Genomic DNA, 19,912 nt, shown 5'->3' on the forward strand with positions numbered 1-19,912 from the left:
TCAAGGTTCCAAGCTTCAAAGAAGTAGATCTTCAATTACCCAAAAGAAAAAGATATCCAAGCTCCAAAAGATAATACTTGACTTTTTAAAAGTTGATGATTATCGGCTTAAGAAGTGATAAGATCAAGCTCCATCTTCATTTGATTCTTCAACAAATAAAAAGGGTATAAAGTTAGTAAGATGTTAATGAAGTGAAGATATAAGAAAGAATGGTAGAAAGATTTGATGATGGGGGTGTAAGTGATCTCATGGCTAAGGAGGGGTATTTATAATGGGTTTTGGGCAACTTTTTAGTTCATAAGATTGTATGAAAAAGAAGGTTAACTTGTGTAAGTAATTTAGAGTGTGTAAGTGAATGTGTAAGAGTTGGAGTGTGTAAGTGGATGTGTAAGAATTTGGAGTGTAGAAGAAGGTTAACTTGTGTAAGGAAATGGTGATAGCTTGTGTAAGTGATGAACATTATGGATTGATGTAGAAAGAATTTTGATTCATCAAATTTTTGTTCTAGTTTATGCTAGTGAAATGTTTTAGATTAATGGGAAAGTATGATTAAGGTTTGATTATGAAAATATGAAAGTTTACTTAGAAAATTTTAGTTAAAACTATACTTAAAGTTAATAAAAAAATATAGTTAATTTTTAGGTATAAAATAATTAAATCAAAGTTTTAAAGTTAAAATGATAAGTAGTAAAGTTAGTTTAAGGAAACGAAATTGAAACGTAACGTTTTAATAAAACCGTAAATATAATATTAAAATTTTACTTTTTGTAGTATAAAATAATAAAATAATATTTTAGTGCTTATAAAGAAATTTAAGAATATAAATATATTTTTAAGTTTAATATTTGGAAGAAATTACAAAAATCGGAATAAGGTTTAGGAATTAAAGGTGATTTGAATTAGATAACCAAAGGATTAGGAATTCGAAAAGAAATTTCGGAAGAAGATTAAGATTAAGAAATTTGAGCCTGTTACACTTTGGCTTTGATGTACTTATACTAATTACTATATATGTCACTTTTTATTTGAACAGATGGGCTGGAAGGAAAAAGAAGCTACGGGGGAGTTCACCCCAAAAGGCAATGTTGACGCATTGCATATGGTCTTAGGGAAAGACCACAGTGGACGGGTAGTCGGAAAAGGAGGCGTTCACGTGGGGTTACAGAAGGCATTCGGCAAAGAGTGTGTTGCTACTTAATCCCGAACGGCACTGCGGGAAGAAGCAGCAACCCTCCGAGCGGAGATTACGAAGGACGTTCTTGTGAAGGTGGCCACCGTGTTGCGAAAGATGGGTGCACCCATTGTGGACTTGGCAAACCTGATTGTCGAGGATCAGGGAAGTCAACATGGGGATTCTAACGCTTTGGTCGAGCCAACACCCGAGCCCATTACCCCCGTAGCACCCCAGCTCTTTACTAATACCCCTGAAGGGGAAAACACCACACCGGAAAACATAAACTTCGTTGCTCAAAATCCGGAGCCAACTCCGGAGCCAGTGCTACAGGTACATAGTTTTTAAATATATAAGCACTTATTAATTTAAATTGCAACGCGTAATTAAAATTTTATTATGATGCTTATTATACTAAACGACACAATTTTCAGGAGGCGACTCCTTGTTCTCTTTTGCTGCCTCAGTTAGGTGTTGCTAGTGATGGCGACTTAACTGAGGTTGCATATGGTATGGCACAGCCAAATTAAGAGGGCCAAACAGTGCATTCAATGCCTGTTACAAGTGGCCACATCAGTGTGGCCGTGGAGACTATTGTAAAGGGGTTTGAAGATTTCTCACTCCCAATTCCAATGCCAGCATGGAGCCTTGAGAAACTATCAGACGCCCTAGGTAGTTTCGTCACATGGCCATATGCTTGGGTCCGATTCACTAACATGGTAAGAATCATTTGTACCTTATTTATTTTTATTTTTTTAATTGCATGCTCACACTAATTTAATTGTATAAATTGAAATAGCAAAAGAGTCCAAAGGGATCTTGTAGAGAGGTCGGTTCCTCAGCAAAGGTGTCGACTGGGTCAAAGTCGATGCCAAGCACTCCAATTTTGACTGATGAGGAGCTAAAAGATCTCTCTCAAGATTGCAAATGGCTGCATTATTGTGCATCTCGCATAAGTGAGGAGGACCCAATCATGTTGCCCCTGCGGAAGGAGCAATACTGCTTTTCAGAAGACCCGTATGTAATTATTGGTCCTAGTGACATCGGGCAATTTTTGAGAGGAGAGATGCTGAACGTAGCTCTTTTCCATGTCTACATGAGGTGATGTTCATTATCTTACAAGTTAGGCATTGTTGTTTAATTGTTTTAATCATCAAATTACTAACAAAATTCTCTTATTTGTGAGTTTAGAGCGGTTTACGAGGAGGTAAATTCTTGCGAACCTCCAATAAAAATTCGATGGTTTTGTCCGGAGATGATTTCGGGTAGTAAATGTAGAAATGATCCAGATGTCGTCAGAGCATACATTGAGACTGCTTTGACTAATTCCCTTGCATCTAAACACACATTCATTCTGGCTCCATATTGGGAAGAGTAAGTTTTATTTTTGAAATTGAACTTATCTTTTGATTTTTAAAGTCACCTAATCTCTAATTTGTTGATTTTAAATTTGTGTTTGTAGTTTGCATTGGATACTTTTGATCATATGTCCTTTAACGAACACTGTGCACGTCTTCGACTCATTACAAAAACCTAACAGCCCACCTCGCAACACAAGATTCAAAGCATTGTTGAATGCGTACGTAATATTAATTATTTTACCAATTTGATTTAATTAAGTGTTATATATATATATATATATATATATATATATATATATATATATATATATATATATATATATATATATATATATATATATATATATATATATATATATATATATATATATATATATATATATATATATATATATATATATATATATATATATATATATATATATATATATATATATATATATATATATATATATATAAATGGTATTACTTTTCCCATGCGTTTCAGCGCAATGAAAAGAGTGCGTGGACAAATGGGATCTACATCCAGAGCCACATTTCCAAAATGGATAGCAAGAAAGGTACACAAATTCGATTTTATGGGTTTTTAAGCGTTTTTGTCAATTTCGCGCGTAAAGTAGGTCAAACATGGTTTGTTATGCACGAAACATGGCACACAACACTATTTGGCATATATTATTGAGTTGAAATGGTTAGAATTGATAATAATAGTCATATGCTAGAAATTAGAAGTTAAGTTGTGATCTTATGCGTTTTTAAGCGTTTTTGTGAATTTCGCGCGTAAAGTAGGTCAAACATGGTTTGTTATGCACGAAACTTGGCACACAACACTATTTGGCATATATTATTGTGTTGAAATGGTTAGAATTGATAATAATAGTCATATGCTAGAAATTAGAAGTTAAGTTGCGATTTTATGCGTTTTTAAGCGTTTTTGTCAATTTCGCGCGTAAAGTAGGTCAAACATGGTTTGTTATGCACGAAACTTGGCACACAACACTATTTGGCATATATTATTGTGTTGAAATGGTTAGAATTGATAATAATAGTCATATGCTAGAAATTAGAAGTTAAGTTGCGATTTTATGCGTTTTTAAGCGTTTTTGTCAATTTCGCGCGTAAAGTAGGTCAAACATGGTTTGTTATGCACGAAACTTGGCACACAACACTATTTGGCATATATTATTGTGTTGAAATGGTTATACTTGATAATAATAGTCATATTCTAGAAATTAGAAGTTAAGTTGCGATTTTATGGGTTTTTAAGCGTTTTTGTCAATTTCGCGCGTAAAGTAGGTCAAACATGGTTTGTTATGCACGAAACTTGGCACACAACACTATTTGGCATATATTATTGTGTTGAAATGTTTAGAATTGATAATAATAGTCATATGCTAGAAATTAGAAGTTAAGTTGCGATTTTATGCGTTTTTAAGCGTTTTTGTCAATTTCGCGCGTAAAGTACTCAAACTTGGTTTTGATGCGAAACCGGGGCTGATTAAGGCCTTGGTTATGCAAGGATTAATGTTTTGCGTAAGCTTTGATTAATGACACAGTCAAAAACTACAAATGATCATGAAAAGAACACGAAACAACCACAAACACTTAAACAAAATTCTGATCTAGCAAACTGTCGACCAGCCCTCCTTCGGCTCAGCTTCTAGGAGTCCACGGGGATTGTTAGAATGGTTTTAGGACCTTGATAGCTAGATCCAAGTACCAAGATTCCATTTCCACTTTAGCCTAGGTCCTGGATGCATAGGTTTGGTCTCCACGTGTCGTGCAAGGTGGTCTGGTCACTAGTTTGATGCTGTCAATTTCGCGTTTTTATTTGTCAATTTCGCGCGTAAAGTAGGTCAAACATGGTTTGTTATGCACGAAACTTGGCACACAACACTATTTGGCATATATTATTGTGTTGAAATGGTTAGACTTGATAATAATAGTCATATGCTAGAAATTAGAAGTTAAGTTGCGATTTTATACGTTTTTAAGCGCTTTTGTCAATTTCGCGCGTAAAGTAGGTCAAACATGGTTTGTTATGCACGAAACTTGGCACACAACACTATTTGGCATATATTATTGTGTTGAAATGGTTATATTTGATAATAATAGTCATATGCTAGAAATTAGAAGTTAAGTTGCGATTTTATGGGTTTTTAAGCTTTTTTGTCAATTTCGCGCGTAAAGTAGGTCAAACATGGTTTGTTATGCACGAAACTTGGCACACAACACTATTTGGCATATATTATTGTGTTGAAATGGTTAGAATTGATAATAATAGTCATATGCTATAAATTAGAAGTTAAGTTGCGATTTTATGCGTTTTAAGCGTTTTTGTCAATTTCGCGCGTAAAGTACTCAAACTTGGTTTGTTATGCACGAAACTTGGCACACAACACTATTTGGCATATATTATTGTGTTGAAATGGTTAGAATTGATAATAATAGTCATATGCTAGAAATTAGAAGTTAAGTTGCGATTTTATGCGTTTTTAAGCGTTTTTGTCAATTCCGCGCGTAAAGTAGCTCAAACTTTGTTTGTTTTGCACGAAACATGGCACACAACACTATTTGGTATATATTATTGTGTAGAAGTTGTTAGAATTGAAAATGATAGTCATATTCTAGAATTTATGTGTTAAGTTGCGATTTTATGCGTTTTTAACCGTTTTTGACACTAACTTCTATTTTCTCTTAGTGCTTTCAACAACCTCCTTCTTCCGTTGACTGCGGCTACTACGCGCTGAAGTTTATGGACGATATTATAAATTCCGTGAAGGAATTTGGAGTCGAAAATATAGATGCCGTAAGTATTTGTTACGTTCTTAATTAAATATATTATTGGTAAAATCTAATGTTTCTATATTAATAACTTTTATTTTAATATTATAATATAGGTTTTAAACGACATTCCGAGGGAAACACGCGCTTTGAGAAGTGAAGAGATGCGCGAATTAAAAGACAAGATTGCCGTGTATCTTGCTAATATTTGTCCTTGATAAATTGTAATTAGTATTGATTATTTTTTATAGTTTATTTAATGTATATATATATATATATATGTACGTACATATTATATTATATATATATACGAGCGAGAGTTTATTCTTACAAAGAGATTAATGTTGATTATCTGTGATTATCATTGGATTAATCACTGTTATTACATTGTAATATTATTGCATTATTATAAGGATTAAACAGAAAAAGAAAAAAAAAAGAGACTTATTGCTGCGGTTTTAGGCCAGACCGCAGCAAATAATGCCACACTTATTGCTGCGGTTTTTCCCCCTGACCGCAGCAAATAACACCAATTATTTGCTGCGGTTTTAGCCCATGACCGCAGCAAATAATGCCCTTATTTGCTGCGGTTTTGAACCGCAGCATTTAGAGTAGGACATTTGCTGCTATCACTATTGCTGGGGGCCAAAACCGCAGCAAATAATGGCAAAAAAACCGCAGCAAACGAGGTTTTTTCCACTAGTGTAATATGACTTAGTTTAGCCTCAGGAATCTTACTATAGCTACGAAAATTTGTTATTTAATGAATATTAATTTATTAGATACTAGTAATTTGTTTCTATTAAAAGGGTAGAATTGTCAAAATTTTTACTAGTGCAAGTTTGACTTATAAGAATGTAAACTATTTCGGTTTAGAGTCTTGTTTGATATTGCATGATATTGATTGTATGACTCTGATAGTAAGGTAACGTCGAACCATGGACCGGGATGTAAAATCCCGACGTCCGTGTTAGCGGGCACGTAAAATAAGCTTAGGGTTTAGGACTATGGTCCTCACCTAACCAGACCCTTACATATATCAGTTGTCATTATTGTTGTGATCTTGTGATGTGCTATGATGGTAAAGCTATGAGGCTTAATTGAACTTGATTAAATAAGCATTAAGGTTACCAAGTATTTAGTAGCAGTAATGAACTTTTGCAAGTATTGAGAATGTAACTTAATGGCTTAGTAAAGGTCAATAATGAGTAATAATCTTCTATATTGTGCTTGATGATTATTTTGTAAGCATGATTTAACTATCGCATCATAAGCTTGTTGAGAAAATTGTACTCGGCTTTATTGCTGACCGATTTAATCGGCTGTCATCCGTATTATGGATGACAGTATTTTGCAGGAAAAATTAGCTCAGGTTTCGATCCAGGCTGCAACTTTAATTATTCTGTCGAGGACTTAGCTTCAATGATCTTACTTCATGACTATATTGCACTTATGTTTTTTTATCGTATTTAAGTAAACCTCATTTTATATTTTCTCAGTTGTAAGATATATTTTTTACTTATGTTTTGAACGATTTTTTTTATTTCAAATGGTTTTTAGTAGTTCGGCGTTTTACACTTCCGCATTATTTATCTTAAGTATAATTATTAATGTTAATTATGTATCGAGAGTGCCGCTCCTGCTACACGAATTGTCATTGAGATATTGACTAGCTTTACCCGAGAGTGACATAGCCTTAGAGCTATGGATGTTCCTCTCAACTAGACTCCCTGTGCGCACATAGATCTAGGGAACTGATGTTGCTTTTTAAACCTATGATTTGAATTGCTATGTTTTGTTGTTTGGATTGTTACTTCTCATTCAGTTTAATCTGACTTTCTGTTGTTTCCGTCTTTTAGTTTGATTATAGATCGGAACCGGTCGAGAACGATGGGTTAACGGTGTTGAATAGCGTTTCAAGGATGTATATTGAGCTGAGCACGTAGGAATTTGTAGATTTGTATTAGGATTTTGGATAAATGTAAATTTTTTTTGGTTGTGCTGGTTATATCGGACTTGTAGAGAATTATATGATTATCTTTTGTATTAGTTAGATGTTGGTTTTGAGATTTAGCTGAGTTAGTCACGTTGAAGAGCTTGTGACCCCTTTGCTTGAGTTTTAGAAGTGTGATTTCAGTTTCTTGGAAAACGAACCCAGTGATGACCCTGTTTACCCAGTCAAAGGTAAGTCGGGTTGTTACAATTATAGCTCGAAATAACTTCATTTAGTAATCATTTTATATTTTAACATTTTAGGTTTTTTCGGTAAGTAATAAAACACTTAGTAAAATTTCATAGAAAAAATACAAAAAGTTTATATTTTGGTCCAAACTTGTAGGAAAAATAATAATATGATTTTATAAACTATTTTATCCATTAATATTATATTTAACCCCCTTTAATATATTAAAAAATATTTTATCAGTTAAAATTCCATTAATAACTATTTTAATGAAATAACTTTAAAGAAATAAACCTAAACGATTTTTTAACATATCTACTGTGGAGTTCATATAAAATACATTTCTAAAGTTACTAAGCTCACACAAAATTCACTCACAACAATAACTTGACAAAACACCTCAAAACACCATTTTTACGCATTTTCACATAATAGAAATTCATAAAATTTACATGCACGAACACTAAAGTAAAAATACACATAATAAAACATATATCCATCTTTAGTATCATATAAATGAGAAAATCTTAGATTTATATATTTTCCTTTTGTGACTTTAATTTAATACCAATTTCGAGTAATAATCGCAATACTTGACAATTTATAATATAAACATATGAATAACATTTCTAACATTAATATATATAAAATACCATAAATTTTCAATTTATAACATGCATATACTTAAAGTTATAATAAGCACTTTCTTTTTACTTTGAACACAAAAGTATGTTATCCGTACTTTAAGTCAACATGCAAGATATAAATTAAATCAATCTAACATATTGTCATATGTTTCACATACTCAAGTAAATATAATATAAATGTCACAGAGTAAGAAGTTTAAGAAGTTTGTACCATGAGCCACCAAGGATGCAAGAGAAATAATAAGAAATAAGAACTCCAAATTAAGAGAAAATAAGCTCCAAGAATACTCTTCAAGATTTCAAGAATAATAATCCAAGCTCCCAAAATAATAATTCTAGAACCTCATAGAAGTTGATGATCTCGGCATAGAAAATGATAAAATTATTTTCTATCTTTATCTCTAACTCCAATTATAAATTCCACATTCAACTTAAAGTCCAAATCTCTCACCATTATAAGTCCCTTTTCGGCATGTCTTACTAAAATGCTCATAACCTCTAGCTCCGAACTCCAAATTCAATGATTCAAGTGTCTAATTTCTCACAACTCCAAGACTCATATTTTTTAAGAGCAAACTATAGTGTTAAAATGAGTAGACGATGGTCAAAAATCCATAAAACAGAAGGTGTTCGAAATTGGCTTACTCTTAGTTGTCCAAAATGTTTGAGGGCAAAACATAACCTTTCATGCTCCAATTGATGCAATTCTTGGGTCTAAAATGTGAGAAATTTTTTGCATGAGATCACTATAAGGTTTATTTATACATGCATGAAGAGAAAAATGGGTAAATACTTTAAATTGTGTCCATGTATACAACTGACCAAAAAGAACAACAAATTGTGAATGTTTGCTTGAGGATGAGGGATTTATAGAGCTTGTATATATGCGTGTGAGGTATCAATGGAAAGCTTAGGATGTCTAGAATATTATAGTATAAAAATATGAGGCACTTATTAAGAGAATTTGGGAGCAAAAGGATGATTTGTTAAAGGTATATAAGTTGCCAGAAACTGTTGAGATGAAGGGGTAGAAAGATGGGGATGAATCTCTCATTTTTAGAGGGATATAAGGTCTTGTAAGGTACCCATAGAAAGTTTAGAGTGTTAGGAAAAGTTTTCAAGTGGTAGCACTCAATTATATAGGGTATAGCTTAGGTAGATTAGGGTATCTTTCAGATCCTGCAAAATTGTCACTGAACCTGACCTTTGTACAAATCTACACTCTTTTCTTTAATTATTCCACAAGCTACCTTAATTAATGGTTTAATATCTTCAATAACATGTATGTAGATGATATAGTAAAAGATGAGGTTAAAATATACTCATTTACTATTTTTAAATAATTTTAGAAGTAAGATAATAGTTTTGAGAAAAAAAAATCTAAAATACTTGTTTTTAGAAAATAGTATACTTTTGTTTGAAAACAATATAAAACCATAACGAAAACTTGTTTTTTATATACCAAATAACTATATTATCATTATAATTTTTTTTTTCATAATATATTGTAATTAGATAAATGTGTTTTCTTTATATTCATATATAACTACTTTTATTAAATCTCTTAAAATAAGCTTTTGTTAACATAGTTTATGAAATTATTTGCAAATACTATAAAGTTTTATCATAAGAAACCAAATTAATATGTTTATCAAATCAAACAAGTTTAGAAGGAAATAAATGTTATTTTAGTAAATCAAATAAACTTTAACAAAACTAAATACATTGAAAATATTTACTTTAGTATAATAATAACACTAAACAAAATAAGACTTGGTTTATTCAAACTTAAAAGTTTAAAAAAAAATAAAATGAAACTCTCATTATATTTGGCACTTAAGGATAAATAACTAGATAAGTTACTAGCACTAATCCATACTCAAGGCTATTTAAGCTAAGATTAAAAGAGGTTTAAAATTAGGGCTACTATAGTTACTTAAATTATTTTTAACACAAAATGTAAAAAAAAAAAAAAAATCCTATTCTGAAAAACATGAATTGAAAAATCAAATGCATTGAATTGGTTATATAGCTTCACTCGATTAGTGATATTCCCTTTATACTTCCTTTGTTTCCTATTTTTAATCACATCATCATTCCACCTAATTTTTAATCCAAACTTAAAATTTAAGTTAATTATGCTTTGTTTTTATGTTGTGCAACCCCATATTTCATGTCTTGGGTCTGGCCCAATATGAGGAGTTTGTTGAAAATTTGAAAAACATAAGTGAAAAAATAAAAAACATAACAAAATAAACTAAGAATCAAACTTATTCCAAAAGTAAGCGTGAAATTCCCAAACCTGAGGTTTGGGGCCGTTCGCAGTTAGTAACTGCGAACAGGTCAAAAAAGACAAAATAGCTGTTCGCACTTACTAACTGCGAACAGCTATTTGACCTAAAAAAAAAATATCAAAATAGCTGTTCGCACTTACTAACTGCGAACAACTATTTGACCTAAAAAAATATTTAAAAAAAAAATTTTTTTTTTTAGGTCAAATAGCTGTTCGCAGTTACTAACTGCGAACAGCTATTTTGTCTGCTTTGACCTGTTCGCAGTTACTAACTGCGAACAGCCCCAAACCTCAGGTTTGGGAATTTCGCGCTTACTTTTGGAATAAGTTTGATTCTTAGTTCTATTTAATTAATTTTTTTTAGCCTACAGATTTCAAATTTCTGAGTTTGTTTTGGTTGGTTCTCATGTTGGCGACCCAAGTAAAACATTACAAGTTTGCAAAGACAAAAACATGACAAAGATAATTTGAAAAAAATAAGAGCATTGAACAACTTTATTCCAAAAATAAGCTCCGTGAAAACTTTATTCCCAAAATAAGCATCCGTACATCCAAACCTAGGCTTGGTATAAGTCGCTGTTACTAACAGCGAAAATAAAAAAAAAATTAAATAAAAGCCTAAGTTGCTGTTACTAACAACGACTTAAGGAGTTGACCAGTCAACTCCTTAAACTCGTAGGTTGGAATGAGGAAGTAACTGAAATAATGAAGAAGACTTAAGTCGCTGATACTAACAGCGAATCAAAAAAAAAATATTTATTTTTTTTTAATTCGCTGTTAGTAACAGCGACTTATACCAAACCTAGGTTTGGATGTACGGACGCTTATTTTGGGAATAAATTTTTTACGGAGCTTATTTTTGGAATAAAGTTGTACAATGCTCTTATTTTTTTCACATTTTCACATGACAAACATGGTTTGATGTCACACCATTGAAGTCTTACAAGCTCACACAAGTCCAACATATAGCTCAACCTACATCAACTTAATTGCTTAGCTTATTATCGGTTATTTCTGAATTTTAATTAATCATTGAATTCTATTTAACTAAGTTATATAGTTATTAATTAATATATTGTAGAAGTGTTGGCACTCAAGATTGTAATGGTTAACCATAACAAGTTAATCCTTTACTGTAGTTACTTAGTTAATTAGTGAGTGTCATTAGCTTTCTTGATTAGTCTCCTTATATATATGTATCTGTTTCTCTTCATGATCAATATATGAGAGTTTTTGTTTCCTTCTTCTTTGTGTGTGTATATCTCTCATATTCCAAATATTAACATGATATCGGAGCGGGATTAAGATCCTAATGTTGCTCCATTTTTTTTTATTTTTCTCCAATTTGTTGGTTAGAAATGTTCTCACAAATGGCGTTATTACTCCTTGTCCGCCATTAAAGAAAGGTTGTTGATTGCAGAAACACGTAAAAGCAATAAAGTCTGTGAACATTTGGCGGTCTATTGAAAATTATACAAGAATGGAAGACAGGGTAGAGGCATAAGGTTCAATTGTACTAGGACCAATATGATGCCAATGAACCTGGTTTTTTGCCATTATAATGGTCCACTGGTTTTCTTATTTTCTTGAAAAAGTCAAGAAGATTTATTAGGTTCAATTATTTTTCTTATGAGTTTGATTTAATCTTTTTAGTTCTTTGTTACTGCAATTAAATAGAAGATTTTCCTTACTAATTGTTGTAATTTTCAATCCAAATTGAATAATTTTGATTTTTAGGGTTTTTACCCATTTTTCATTCATGCACACGAGGTGCTTAATGAATTGTTTGTGGGACTACAGATTCACACATTGTTGATGTTTATGTGACTACAGATTTACACTTTGTTGATATTTGTGTGGCTATAGATTCACACATTTTTGAAGAAGCAATTATAATTGCTATTGATTGATTTTTCAAGTTTTGAGGGTATAACATTGATTGAGAAATTGAAGTGTAGTCATTGTACTACATTGTCTTTCATGAATCTTGATTGCGTTTTGCAATTTGTTGTTGGTGCTCAAATTGGGAGAATTGATTTTTGGTGTTTTTTTAGTTTTTGTTTTGTTACCTTCAAGCATGAGAAATTTGCAGCTGCTACTTCGGAGACCCACCACATTTGCACCACGCCTACAGACCACAGAATTGTGGCCAAGATAAGCCTTTTTGGTTTGCTACTTTCAAGAAATGGCTTCCACAATCCTTAAAAATTCAGGAGGCGAATATTATTCCCTATCATCTTTGAAAACCGATTTCAAGTCAATTTTTTGGCTAGACCTTGACCATGCCTCCCTTGGTTACTCTAAATTGAGTGATTTTGTTAGGTCTTTGTCTGACCTATGTAGGGTGAAGATCATCCACACAGGTGGTCAGGTTCCTAATCACATGATTCTCAGTGCCAGTAGATAGTGATTAGTAAGTATTTCTCTCTTCTTGGAAATGGTTTGGTGTCATGGCTATGTCAGAGATGAATTGGGCGCGCCATTGCGTCGTAAATTTGTGAGTTTCGAGTACGACGTCCTTGTGACTTGGCTCAGTGGGTGCTACCGGATCTTTGATGATTCTCGTATCCAGAAATTTAAAGAGATTCTTAGGGTTTCCATTTGATGGTTACTGTTGATTTCAGTTGATTGAGATCATTTGGTGCTATTGAATTCGTTTTGTTTTGTTTTTTCTTTGATGGGTTTTGATTGTTTTGGGTTTGATGATACTGCTCTATTCATCCAAGTTAATCTGATATCAATCTAAGAAAGGGTGTTAAGGATTTGCTCATTGATTTCATATAAAGAGTCTATTTGGATTTTCAAGTTATGAGTTTCTATTTGATTGTAGCTTTATAGTAGTGAGGTCCATACGAAGTATTTGGATGGTGTCACTGCCAAATGTATGCGACTCTAGCAAGAAAACCTCGGATTCAGACACAGATTTGCTTCAATGATTGTAGAATGTAGATCATATTCTTGTTCAAGCTTGGGGTTGTAGCCTGCGGGGGTGTTGGCACTCAAGATTGTAATGGTTAACCACAAGTTAATCCTTTATTGCAGTTACTTAGTTAGTTAGTGAGTGTCATTAGCTTCATGATCAATATATGAGAGTTTTTGTTTCCTTCTTTGTGTGTGTATATCTCTCACATTTCAAATATTAACAAGAAGGTAGTTTAATTATTAGAAAAATATATGCTAAATTGTTATAGTAAAGAATTGTATTGAATGGTTATGTTATAATGGGAGGCGTGGGAAATCACTTAATATGTTATTCTTTTCTTAAGTTAGTTTTATTATAAACAACCTTCCTGGTCTCACTACACATTGTGTCCCTACCCTAATCTAATCAAACGCCTCATCCCTTTCTAAACCTTCAAAAAATCAAGCAGTTTGCTAAAATGTTCATCATCGCTACATAAATGAACATATTAGGATCCAAAATTGTAATAAATGCATCAATAAAATTGATTTTACAAATAAAAAAAGAAGATTGTAACAGGAGACTTTGGTGTTGATGTAGATGCTCTGAACATGAAAAGTGTTTTGTTACAGTTCATATTTGAGTGGATGGGTTACTGCTTAATGGAATTCCATTTTAATCTTCAAAAGAATGAATGTAGGATTACCGCAGCTTTGAGCTTTGTATGAAACAAGTATAAAATAATAAATTTAAGATTAATGGATGCCATCACTTGCTTACGCACAAAGGGCAAAGACATATGATCGGAGTAATGAAAAAGAAATTTATGAGCCAAAAACTGTTATTTTCACATCATGAAGAGGCGTCTTAGGTAGCTTCCTTTTCTTCTCCTGGTATTTTGCATAAGAATACCACACACCTCCTGCTGTGTTGATCACTAATCCACTCACATTCAAAGCGTGTACTTCTACTCCTCCGAGCAACACGAATCCCAGTGTCTGACAATCCAACAAATTAATAAAATTAACGTGAAACAAAGAAAACAATCAATCGAGAAACAAAAATCAATCTTCATGTAATATTCCCGGATAAGTCTTTAAGTGATGCCTACCGTGGAGCCAACACCTTTCAGAACTCCAACAATAGTCGTCGTTAGAGCTGAATTGACGATCGTACACAAGAACATGGTGAAGTTGAGAGCAATGCCCATGATTAGAGATGCAGCGAAGATCACTAAAAATGATAGTGAAGAACTCTATCATTCCAAAATTTAAATTCTCATTAGAAAAACGACTGATGACCCAAACAACAAAAATGTCTTCAAGCTTGAGTAAGGACTACTAATAGATTTCTTACCTTGGCAAATAACAGCGATAGCGAATCAGGAATTTCTCTTGTTGCAACAACGATCAATAGAAGAAAGGGAAGAGATAAAAAACTATTATAGAACATTATCTCCACGGACGAAAACCCATCCTCTGCACCAGACTTCTCAACTAACACTAGGTACATGGTCTGCAACCAGAATGAGCACTGTATAACTCCACACGCACAAGTATGTCCTTTGTATCTTGTAAGGATGAAACCAAAGAAAAAGCATGGATAGCTCAAGGCGAAATGAAAAGAACATATTAAAATAGAATTTAGAAAGAAAAAGAAAAGAGATTACCTGAAAAAAGACAGAAGTCAGTGCCAAGCTGTAACCGAAAATGTCGAAGGAAAAATCTCCAAGTGCTGCGATAATAACCCCAGTAGCTGTTAGGATCACTGAAAGACTGACCTGAACAACAGCAAAGTGAAACTGTAGAGTTAACACACAAATTGTATATATCATAAGGAAAATAAGCTAATCTTTCACTTTTATCCTCAATACTGAAGATGATAGCTAAGGATGGAAGATATTTATATAGCTAAAATCCAAAAACTTGTAACTGTCTCTCCTACCTAGTGCACTTTGACATATATCTGGGTATGGCAGTCAGTTGCATTTAGCTTGCCATTAATATGCAGAATGGCTATTTTGAAATAAGGCAACATATAAGTTCCTAAAGTGGAATTGTACTACTGCACACCTAATATTTCCATCCTAATCTAGAAAACACACCAGCTAATTCCATCCTAATCCAATACTTTATTACTCTAATATCATTAAGTGACATCCACCTAGACCAGGTTTGCGATTTGGGCCTTGTGCGAATGAATAGTTAATCTTTTATAGGAAACATCATTTGCAACTTCACATATACAGAAAGTGCATATGATTTACTGTAGTTCATTATAATCCAAAACCAAATAACTATAACTCTTTCCCTCAACTCTTAACTCCCTACACACAGATGAAACTCCACTGTATTAGCATGCCTAATCTTGAAGGTTTCAAAAAGAATCCAGCAACTAAAGATTTCTTTCCTGAAAAGATTTCAAAAACAACTAAAGATTTCAAAAATATTTATAAGGAATTCAAACCTGTCTCGAAGGTTGTTTCTTTCCTGAAAAGAGTCCAGCAACCAGTACAGCAAGTGGTGTAAGTCTTTTGATAGCAATGTACATGGGAATGTTAACTCCTTTCAAGCTTGCTAAAGCAAAGGCTACATTGGCATTATAGAAAAGTGACACCCAAATAAGCTTCTTAGCAGTATCCATGCTCAAAGCCTTGGCCTTTGTGTATCCCATCACCCGACCAACGTGAATAAGCACAGCAGTCGCTATTTGCTAATAAGCATAAACAACATTATAACCAATTGAATGAAATAAAGCATAAAACAATGCAACATTTTGTTACTGAGTACTATGCTGAGTTCGTTTAGAAAAACATATGATTCACATACCTGGACGATGAGAAGTGTCATGGAGTACGAGTATTCCATGAGGATTGCCTTGTTGATAAAGACCATGGCCATCGAAGCAACTCCATAAGACAAGGCAGAAATTAAACTGCTGGCAAGCAACACCCATCAACCAACTATAAAACACATAAATGTTCAACATATTATAAAAATTATAATGTGATACTCCCTTTGGCCCCATAAAATAGTACTCCTCTACAAATATAGTGGTAAAGTAAACAATTAATTCTCACAGTAATAACCTCGATGGTGGCTCCCATAGGACATAGTTTCATTTCCTACATATTTGTACTTTAGCATTAATGAAGATTTCAAAGGAACAAGTTCTCTGGAACTTTCTGACAAAATGCTGTGAACTAACCGCAGCTTTTACAGTCCTATCAAAGAATATAGGAGTACAAGATCATCCACCTCACTTTATTTTTTTATTCTCCCTAACATCTGATTGAATTTGCATCATTTTCCATTATGGTCCGTTTCACTTAATTTACTATTATTTTTATTTTTGGACAATAATTCACCACTTTTTTTTAACCTCATCAGCACATTTTAACTCAATTTTAATTTTATTCACACAATTCATTTTTTCTCTTCATTTATTACCACTTTTAAAAATACACCAATTTCTCATGCAATTCAAAAAGGATGGAATAGTACTTATTTTGGAGCCCACACTAATTGGACCACCATTACTACTCACCACCCTGACAGTAAACAGTGATGTATGACATCTTAACGTACTTATAAAGTATGGACTATCAAGTTTATTCGCTTAAGCACATGCAATACTAATATCATAAATAATTAGCACAACAATCCATTAATGTCCACCTTTTTTTAATTTACAGCCCGTTAAATAATTGATATCAAATAGGGGAAATAATAACAATTCTAATGTAATTAACCAGAGAGTTCCAATACTATAGCATAATAAAAGTACATCTTATGAAAAATCCACCATTTGTGTTAATACTAGTAACCACTTGATTGTCAAATCAATGATGTGACTTGAACTAATAAGGCAATAAAACAATGGAAAGATTTGCTCACTTTGATCTAATAAAAACCCCTTTAAAGAAAAAAGTATTGAACATTATCTATCATCCTTGATCCTTATCCATAAAACAATTCACTCATCATCCACCAATAAAAAAAATTCATATGATTTGAAACTTATAAATCAAAGAACCAAACAATAAATAAAAGTATATAAAGAAGAAACAAACAAAAAAAAAACGAACCTGAGAACATGAGGGGCTTCTAAATCTGAACGAGCTTCCATCGGAAATGGTAGTATAAAGAATCAAGCTTTTTTCTATGATGATCTCCCGATATTCTTTATTGTTTTATGAAATCAATTGGTGATTCAATCCAACATGCAACTTCATAGCAGATTTGATTTACAAATTCAGATGATTTGATAAAACCCAGATGCAAATTTACAAGATGGAATTAGAAAGAATTAAAAGATAACCCAGGGTTTAATTTACATGTTTTGATGAATAACTTTATATATAGAGAGATTATATAGATTACAGAGATTAATTTTACATGTCGGCTTAGCTTAAGAGAGAGTTAAGTAAGAGAAAATTGTTGGTTGTGATTGTATTTGTGGGAATGAGGAGGAAGCTTCAATGCTTCCTTGCTTCTACATTACTACAGTTTACAAGTCTTAAAAAATAATAATTTATAAATTGTAGTAATATTCATTCCTACTTTATTCAACTTTATATATTATTAACTCTTGTATTTTTGACAATATTTAAAAACTATATAATAATAGAATTACATTATAAATCAATTAATTTTTTAATATTTATGACTAGTGGAAATGGTGTAAGTAAGACTAGTGTATAATTAATATATTACTAAACTTGTACATTTAATTACAACAAAATCAATCAAGAAATGAGTGTGACATTAATAAAATAGGGATCATCATTTCAAAAAATAATATAATTAAATAGGTATCCCCAATCTCAAGGCAATCCATGAAAAAGAAGCACATTAACCGCATTAATTACTTGATTCTTTGAAAAGTTGATGAGTTTATCCATGTGGGAATTACGATAACTTTGTTTGATTCCTAACTAACTTTAAACTTGTGTATTGGGTGGTGGTGTGGTCACCCTCAATGACTTGGATTCTATAGGAATCAATAACTTTCTGATTTGACCGTTTCTTATAGAGATGACCCTCAAACCTCGAAACAGCACACTTCACAATGATATTTTTTATTTTAGAAAATAAAAAACAAAAAATAAGGGAAAGACACTGATTTGTTGCACCGAGTCACCAAGGCAACTGTTTCCTCTTCCCATACAATACAACGTGATTGTTAACCTCAAAATTTACTAAAGCAATTACTGTCTTGAATCTCAACAAAACTTGTAAGTTTTCTTCTTTCCTCATCACCATATTTGCTAGACCATATGAAGATCAAAGTAAAACTAAATAATGGAGAAAATGATAGATTTTGAGTATTTCACAAACCAAATTCAATCAGTGAATCATAACCAAAATATTCAAGGTATTTTTCATGATCCAATAAATCAGTAAATGATGAACGAAATTTATCAAGCTTGAAAAAAGGTAATTCTAATCCTACACTTTAATTTAAACTTTGCATCATGTATACAATATTCTACACTTTTTTATTTTATTTTTTATTTTTTATTTTATTTTTTTAAAGTTTGTTTCCTCTAAATTACAGGGTTAACAATTAATAATTTGATGATCGAGTTCGATGATGCCAACAGAACAAATGATGAAAGTAACACTTAAAAAAAGGCCCAATTGTGACATTCATAATGGACAAATTTTAACATTTATAAATGTCACAAAAAAAGTTGGTGACACTTGGTAGAAGCTGTTGCAAAATTGCATGTCACAACAAAAATTGTGACGGCTTATGAATGTCACAATAATTGCGACAACTTACTTTAATTATGACATGTATAAATGTCAAATTTTTGAAACAGTTGTGACACCTAAGTGTGTCACATTAGTTATATTTTTTCTTCTTAAAATATTGTTATATTCATCGAAGTGGTAACACTTGAGATAATTGCATTTAACTTTGAAATACCAATTAAAGAAAATAGCATTTACATTTATAAAAAATATGAAAATAAAAAGACCAATAATTAACAATCTAACATAATAATATCTATTTATCTCAATGTATTCAACCTCCAAACACACATTCAACACAAATAATAAGTAAAATTGTATAAATAACTTGTACATCTTGATAAACATTAAAAAAAAACACATCTAGGTATAAACAAATAACAGTGTAAAGTTTTAAATTTTGCTCAATTTCTTTAATCGCACGACTCACTATTACCCCTGCTTTGCTTTTAATATGGAATCTACAAAACAAAGTATAAGTAACACAATTGTTAATTAAAATGATAAATAACTAAAAGAAGCAAAATTTTACTATAGAAAATAATCAGCAAAACAAGGTGTAAATAAGACAAATAACAATTTGTTCATTTAGTTGCTAAATAGAGTACACAAAATATATGACATTCCAAGTACAAAGTGCAACAGAGGTTTCAAGGAAAGAAAAAGTGCAAGAAACAAATGGACTGAACACTTAGAGTAACTAGAAATCAACCTAAAATAAATCTTCCCATTGGAAAATGTGCAAACTAATAGGAAATGTGCAACCATAGCTAATATAGAAAATGCAGTAGAAAAGACAAATTAGCACAAGCC

General features: G+C 32.0%; 2 protein-coding genes across 4 annotated transcripts; one reads left to right on the top strand and one right to left on the bottom strand.

The window, feature by feature from the left end:
- The first annotated feature begins 2,394 nt into the window (after nt 1–2,394).
- LOC130801298 (uncharacterized) lies at nt 2,395–5,645 on the top strand. The gene is made up of 5 exons (XM_057665114.1): nt 2,395–2,545; nt 2,634–2,750; nt 3,020–3,092; nt 5,234–5,341; nt 5,433–5,645. The coding sequence occupies exons 1-5, from the start codon at nt 2,427–2,429 to the stop codon at nt 5,532–5,534; spliced, it is 519 nt and encodes a 172-aa protein (XP_057521097.1). The 5' UTR covers nt 2,395–2,426; the 3' UTR covers nt 5,535–5,645.
- A 7,099-nt stretch (nt 5,646–12,744) lies between these two features.
- LOC130801572 (UDP-galactose/UDP-glucose transporter 7) lies at nt 12,745–17,966 on the bottom strand. 3 transcript variants are annotated; one of them, XM_057665443.1, is made up of 7 exons: nt 17,428–17,966; nt 16,169–16,277; nt 15,807–16,052; nt 15,010–15,120; nt 14,697–14,855; nt 14,452–14,595; nt 12,745–14,338 (listed from the first exon to the last, which is right to left on the bottom strand). In XM_057665443.1, exons 1-7 carry the CDS (start codon nt 17,466–17,468, stop codon nt 14,165–14,167), a joined length of 984 nt encoding a protein of 327 aa, XP_057521426.1. In that variant the 5' UTR covers nt 17,469–17,966; the 3' UTR covers nt 12,745–14,164. The 3 variants fall into 3 exon arrangements, with proteins under 3 accessions (XP_057521426.1, XP_057521427.1, XP_057521428.1); XM_057665444.1 differs by having other exon boundaries at nt 16,169–16,274; nt 17,428–17,965; XM_057665445.1 differs by having other exon boundaries at nt 16,169–16,302; nt 17,428–17,965.
- Between the last annotated feature and the right edge of the window lie 1,946 nt (nt 17,967–19,912).

This window comes from Amaranthus tricolor, chromosome 15, assembly GCF_026212465.1.
Source record: "Amaranthus tricolor cultivar Red isolate AtriRed21 chromosome 15, ASM2621246v1, whole genome shotgun sequence".
NCBI lineage: Eukaryota > Viridiplantae > Streptophyta > Magnoliopsida > Caryophyllales > Amaranthaceae > Amaranthus > Amaranthus tricolor.